Here is a 6,836-nt window from a genome sequence, read left to right as displayed (position 1 = left end):
GTTCAGGTGCATCAGTAACAGTGAGTGACGTTCAGGTACATCTGTAACAGTGAGTGACATTCAGGTGCATCAGTAACAGTGAGTTACGTTCAGGTGCGACTGTGTTACTGACTATCCTTTAACTGTCAGTTAAAAGAGTCGAGGCAGGCAGTGAACAGCATCCGGCGGCTGGTGGAGGAAGACGATGATGAAGACGATGTGGAGAAGGTCAGCTGGAGTGGAGAGCCAGTTGGCAGTAAGACACTTACTTTGCTTGTTATTTATACCTGTGGAGAATCTTGAGCTGTGATTGGCTGCAGGATGGAGCCTGTCCTGATACCTGTCATACTTGTGTCCTCAGGTATCTCCTGGTCTGTCAAAGAAACAGCGGCGTCCAATCAGAGGACGGACAGAGAGCCTGCCTTCCCCAAAATCACCACAGACACGCCGTCGCTCAGCAAGAGCCAATCAGGATACTCCCTGAGCTCTCTGTTCAAAGGTGAGACAGGTGGACAGGTCACATGATTCAGACTGGATGGGAAGCCTGATCATGTGACTGACGGTTTAATGTGATTCTCTGCAGGAAAAACGAAAGGAGGAAACTTCCAGACCTTCACTGACAGTGAGTCTCATGACAGAGTGACAGTGAGTGAGTGAATGAATGAATGAATAAGGGAATGAGGAATACACTCAGAGACTGACTCATGTTTATGTGTTTTAGCGCTCAGTGACTCGTCTGTCAGGCTCTATGCACCTGAGCTCCGAAAACCCAAATCTGAATACAAGGTAATAGCAGTACTGGTAGTCAGATTACAGTTTACAGACTGTAATCAGATTACAGACTGTATCTGAATACAGTCTGTAAACCGATTACGATAATTTGTCTTTTTTTAAGAAGTATTTTCTGGTGTTTCAATAATGATGTCATTGTGTTGTGATGTCAGGATTATGTCAGTGATTGGTCGCCTGAAGAGACGATTCAGAGACTGCAGCAAGGAAAGGTAACCCTCCTTTGTTGTCTGCAGTACTTCAGGCCATGTTTCTGCAGTACTGCACAGTATTTCACTGCAGTATTCTGTGTATTTGTGTTCCAGACGGCGTCTCTGGAGAAGTTTCGGTCTCTGCAGGATAAACTCCTGCTGCTGGATTTCGCCGTCAGCGCTCATGATGGAAACGTCATTACTGCTGTAACTTTATTAACAATGTAACACAAAACAACTTCATGAATGTATAAACTTTATTAACAATTCGATGAACTGAGCACTGTTTGTTTTTCAGGTTTTAATTTATTTAAAAAGGACTCTAAGTAAAGGTGAGTCTGCTGCCCTGATCCTGGACCTGATTTTGAAGCACTGCTCCAGTGTTTTGGTGTCTGATTCTGTGTTTTGCTCCTCAGAGGTTTTGTTTCGGGAGCTGGAGTCCAGACAAACAGCTCTGAGACATTTCATCCACTACCTGACTGAGACCAAAGACCAGAGGCTGCTGCTGGAGCTGCTCAGGTCTGCTGCTCACACCTGATTCTCTGTGTGGTTTCATTCAGGTGATGCTCAGGGTTTATCTGGTGTGTTTACATTTGTTTTCTTCTTCTGTCTCTCAGAGCTCTGGGCAGGACAGAGGACATGGCGGTATGTAGTACGCAGTACTAGTACACTCTACTAACACAGCAGTAGTGCCCAGTAGTAGTACACATGAGGACTAACAGGATACTGATGTCATTTTCTCTCTGTTTCCATGGTGACAGCTGCTACAGTATAAAGAACATCTGGCCATTGCAGATGAAAACAAGAGGCGGGACTTCCTGAAGAGCTGCCTCAGGTGAGTAACACCTGCAGAACACGAGACTGATCTGAAGTCAGACTTCAGTTTGATTAAAGGAGACATTTTAACGGTAAATTAAAGTCCAATTTTATTTCATGTTGTTAGTTGAATTAAACGTTCTGTTTGATTTTTGTGTTTTCAAATGATGAATCGTTAGATCCCTAAAACCGCTGGTAATGTGATTACAGTTAGACTGTAGTTTACAGTTTATTGGTGATTTACTCTTAATGCTGATTGTTTTAACTGCCGGCTGTTTACAGTTTGTCAAGATTTGCTTCTTTGCTTTCAGCCTTCCGTTTTCTGCGGAGGACTCAGCTCATGTTCAGGATCACTACACGCTGCTGGAGAGACAGATCATCATCGAGGTCAGAAACTGGTTCAGTCTGGTTTATCCTGCCTTTAACCAGCTGTTGTTTCATTCTTTACATAAGTCTTATGATTCTGTCGATCACCTGTCAGCTAATTGGTAAAATTCCAGTTCTGTAATCTGCACTGCAAATAATGAGCCACTTTCTTCTTATTACTGATTTGCTAATCTACTGGTTGTTTGTTTACTAATCTACTGGTTGTTTGTCGATTCATTTTCTGTGAGCTGTGTTTAATCCCACCATCAGGCTCAGTTTAAATCCAATTTAATTTCAATTTTCCTTCTGTGCTGTTGCCAGGCGACAGACCGGCAGGCTGAGCGCGGAGGGAAGGTGGAAATCTTCCAGAAGTTTCCCCGACGAGCTTCAATCCTCAACATGCCGCTGGTCACGACGCTGTACTACTGCTGCTTCTACCACTACACCGAGCCAGAGGTTAGATTATCTGAACCAGGATGGACTGATTCGTTAAATCAGTTTTGGTGAAGCAGATTAGTCAAGCCAGCTTTGCAGAGTCGTTGAACCAGATTGATTAATCCAGTATTTGGTGTTTGCAGGGAACCTACAGCAGTCCGTTGAACATCCGTCAGACTTTCAAGGTGAGCTGAGATGTTTCATTTGACGCCGTTGAATTTTGAACTCTGAACCTCAAGGTCACTAACGACGGCTGACCTCTGACCTCAGATCTCGGAGAAGCAGTACTTTGTGACGGCGTTGGCGGCGAGGGCAAAGCTAAAGGCGTGGTTGGACGTAGACGCTCTGTTCACCAGCAGGAACTGGCTCGGCTTCACCAGGAAGAAATCTCCACTGAGCTTCCAACGAGTCGTCGACATCCTGCAGAAAAACTCTGCCCCCACACAGGTGAGGGGGCGGGGCCTAGCAGTAACATTACTCCACTGTAGGAGGGGGTGTTATTTATTAGTGTGCTATTGATTGTTGACCTCTGACAGGTGTGTTATTGATTACTGATAACCTTCAGGTGCTGCAAGACTACGTTGGGCTTGTCGACGACGCGGACCTGAGGATCAGTTTAGCTCAGAAACATAAATGTCACGACATCGTCATCAACGTGAGTTTTTTGCACTAAAGAAGCTGCTGATGTTAATTTGTTAAATCAGTCAAAGTCGTGCTCTTTGTGTGTTTGCTAATGATGGGATGGATCTGTAACCCCATCAGACGTACCGGGACATGAAGGACCGGCAGCTGTTGCTAGCATACAGGGGGAAGGTGGGGCGAGGTTCAGCGGAGGAGAGGAAGATCGACGAGCTGCTCAACAACCAGGTGAGGAGGAGGATGGACGTCTTTATCAACTGTATCATGTGACCTGACTGAAATGTGTTTTTTCTTCTCTTTTAGCAAATCCGCTGGAAAAACTGACAACACAACGCAGGCTCAGAGACTTTTGTTTCGAGACTAAAGTGAAGGTTTACAGTGTGAGAAGATCAGGACGACAGCAAAGTCCAGTCAGCTCACATCTGCTTCGGTCTCTTTGGTCGCTGAGAGGAGCGCTTCATGTGACTCCTCCCACAGAGCACAGGGCGGGTGGAGCTTATTTTTCCACCGAGTCACCGCCATGGCAACGTTGTGTTCTTGTTAAGTCATCGCTTCAGCATTCCTTAATAATCTGTCCCATGAACACGAACAATGAAAAGAATCAACAGAATATTGACCTCCGTCCAGAAAGCCAACAACAGCTAATTATTTCGATCTACACCAGAATGTGAAGAGTTCCTGCTGCACCCATACTCCACCTTTTCACCAAGTCTCGTGAAAACAGACACTGACAAACCAACAGACAGTAATGGAAGCATACGTCCGTGGTGGAGGTAAAAATGAGAACTGACATAACTGATGTGGTTTGAAAGGAGGAAGGACGAGAAGAGGAAGGAAGGGGCCATTCTACATCTGGGGTTACATTTCAAGTCTTCAAAAATATAATATTTGACCCGTGAAGGAAAAGCGTGGTCGTGTCACACAGTCTGTTCACCCTGTGTTTCATTTAACTTAAAATCTGGCATCATATTCCTGAAGTGACAGCTACACCCATGTCTGCATTTTCAGTCGACAACTCGTCTGTGTCAAAATAATCAATAAATACCATAAAACTCTGAACTCCAAGTAGTTTCTCTGCTTTTTTTAAGCTCCTGTAACATTTTTGCTCACTTTAGGCACATTTTTGATTTCAATATAAAGTCCTGCAGCTCTGTGGAAACAACACAACCGCAGATAATGAAGTCCAGAATAATAAAGTTGTGTTGCTGTAAATCATAAAAAAGAAAGAAAGAAAATGTTGAAATTCTTGAAAGGAGAAACGTTCCTCTTTAAATTGAGTTTCCTGTTTAAGTGAAGTAAATGACCAACTCTGCCAGTGGTGCTGAACTCTTACAGTCTTATCCAGGACTGTAAATGTGCCGCTGTGACGGAGTTTTAAAGGTGACTTTTAATTGTATATATATATAAATATACATATACAGTCATCCTCAAATGTATTCATAGCCTCCCATTAAAGAAGAAAAAAAACATCTGCTACTGAAATAAGTTGAGATTGACAAAAGTCATAATAAATAAAAATGTAATGAAAATCATGACATTGCTTTTGAATTGTGGTTCAACATAAATACATATATATAAAAAACAAGCAAACAAGCATGATGGGAAACTAACATTTAGTTGAACAACCCTTTGAGCCAAATCACTGCTATCAGGTGTTTTCTGTAGCTCTCAGTCAGACTCCTGCATCTGTTGACAGCTATATAGATTTTGGCCCAAACAATGTGGACTGTAATGTTCCAGCCAACATGCTGGATGTTTATCAGGAAGAACGTAGAGAAGAGAAGAAGTGAAGATGAGACGGTAAAGTGCACTACCACCTCTCACCACAAGATGGCGGACTGCTTTCTGCTTTTGCCTTCCTTTTGAATTTAATCAAATTTAATCAAACGTCACTGATCAACTACTTCTCCAGTTATGCGGCGTGCTTATGCTTGATCGATGAGAGTATTGATTATCAGTCGGGCTCCTGTCGGGCTGTGACTCACTGCTCATGCTCCCGGATGAGTGAATGAAAGTGACGAGATGATGAATTAAAGATAAAAATGAATAAGTGATGCTGATGTGTACGTGAGGAGGGCGAGGACCACGTGAACAGGGCTGCTCCGCGAGACGTCACGTTCATTGAGGAGCGGCGCGTGAAGGGAGACGGACGGAGCGCGAGACCCTGGGTGAGTGTTTACCTGTCAGAGGTACAAATCCTGCGATAGTACCGTTAGACATCATGTACCGGTACACAGGTCACAGTACTTTAAGTGTACTGTTAGAATATTATTACTGAGAGTGTTTAGTGAAGTCATCAGCCTGTAGTTTAATGTTACTGTGACTTCCAGGTGACACACAAAGTACACTGTGCTGCTCACTACAGTAACCTTACCTGTTATTGATGCTGAAATTATTAATCATGATGTTACTGATCAGGATGTTATTTATAAGATATTACTGAGTAGTAATCGTAGCTCAGACTGTGTGATGATTAGAATGATTAATATGATTGATTATTACAAATAGATCTGTTTTTGTAACTTCATAAAGCCACAAACTTACAATCAGTGAGGACGAGGTGATGGAGGAGAGAACAATGGGAACAATAACAGTGAAAGCTCATGAAATATTCAGTGAAGCGAATCGAAACACTGAATATTTCTGTCAAGAGTTCCAGCAACAGCATCACACTCTGAAGTCCTCCAGGACGCTGACTGTGTTAATGCAGTAGTGTCCTGATGATGGTAGTGTTTACTGTGATTCTGTCACAGGGGTTGTTGGGATTTTGATACATTCGGTTCACAGCTCAGAAATCTGTAGATTTTGACCTGATGATGCAGCACTTTCAGGTTGTCTCAGAGAGAGACTGTGCTCAAGCGACGTTAGATCATCCCATCATCACGCTCAGCCCATGTTTCACATTAACATCACAGCGAGCTGACATTTACATACGTGTGTTAAAGTGTCCATGTGGAAATAGTTGTTTTCGGAAACCTCATTTAATCTGGGTGAGTGATGCTTTAAATAGTTCAGCAGAAGAAATGCAGGTGCTGATGAGAGGAAAAAAAGTTTACCCACAAAGTCCTGTTACACAATAACCTAAATATCATCAGACCAAACCGGCTTTCTGTGTTGCCGACCAAAAAAACGTTGACCTTTCTGTCCATAACCAAATGGAAAACTAAAAAAAAAAAATCTCAAAACCCCAGCTAATTCAAATTCAGTTTTCTGGCTGGATTTTAGACAGATACCAATTGAAAAATTGCTCTGTGCATTTACTACAGTACAGATCTGAGGAACTTGTACTTGATTAGTTCCAATTCATAATGCGTTATGCTTTTACACCATTGACTAATCAGCTGTGGTTTAATTTCAATTAAGTATTGATAATAATTCCTATAAAATCATGTGAATCCCTCACTGATCACATTATGTTTATTACTCTGCATTATTTGTATATTACTTCAATTCTTTGAGTATATTTTGCAGCTTGTGAACTTTTACGACTTCATCAATATTCTTATATTTTCTCCTCGACATCCATAAAGAACTTGATTAAAATGACGATACACACCTTCCTGTGGTGGTGTGATAACAGCTACATACGGACGAACATATTTTTGTAAAGATACTTCTACA

At 42.4% G+C, this 6,836-nt stretch overlaps 1 protein-coding gene across 1 annotated transcript in view; it reads left to right on the top strand.

Moving 5' to 3' along the window:
- Positions 1-4,274, top strand: part of vipas39 (VPS33B interacting protein, apical-basolateral polarity regulator, spe-39 homolog) — a 5,305-nt gene extending 1,031 nt beyond the window's left edge. The window contains exons 3-19 of the mRNA XM_008298915.1: positions 130-235; positions 341-478; positions 563-601; positions 701-765; positions 924-980; positions 1,074-1,166; positions 1,258-1,291; positions 1,376-1,478; positions 1,577-1,604; positions 1,721-1,794; positions 2,087-2,162; positions 2,463-2,597; positions 2,720-2,761; positions 2,847-3,023; positions 3,142-3,231; positions 3,339-3,443; positions 3,519-4,274. Coding sequence (XP_008297137.1) covers positions 130-235; positions 341-478; positions 563-601; positions 701-765; positions 924-980; positions 1,074-1,166; positions 1,258-1,291; positions 1,376-1,478; positions 1,577-1,604; positions 1,721-1,794; positions 2,087-2,162; positions 2,463-2,597; positions 2,720-2,761; positions 2,847-3,023; positions 3,142-3,231; positions 3,339-3,443; positions 3,519-3,539 — 1,383 coding nt within the window. The 3' untranslated portion in view covers positions 3,540-4,274. The remainder of the gene's footprint in view (positions 1-129; positions 236-340; positions 479-562; positions 602-700; positions 766-923; positions 981-1,073; positions 1,167-1,257; positions 1,292-1,375; positions 1,479-1,576; positions 1,605-1,720; positions 1,795-2,086; positions 2,163-2,462; positions 2,598-2,719; positions 2,762-2,846; positions 3,024-3,141; positions 3,232-3,338; positions 3,444-3,518) is intronic.
- Positions 4,275-6,836: the final 2,562 nt, after the last annotated feature.

Source organism: Stegastes partitus, unplaced genomic scaffold (assembly GCF_000690725.1).
Source record: "Stegastes partitus isolate 25-593 unplaced genomic scaffold, Stegastes_partitus-1.0.2 Scaffold1359, whole genome shotgun sequence".
Lineage (NCBI taxonomy): Eukaryota > Metazoa > Chordata > Actinopteri > Pomacentridae > Stegastes > Stegastes partitus.
The sequence above is the reverse complement of the archived record's forward strand: the minus strand, read 5'-3'. Positions and strand labels throughout refer to the sequence as shown.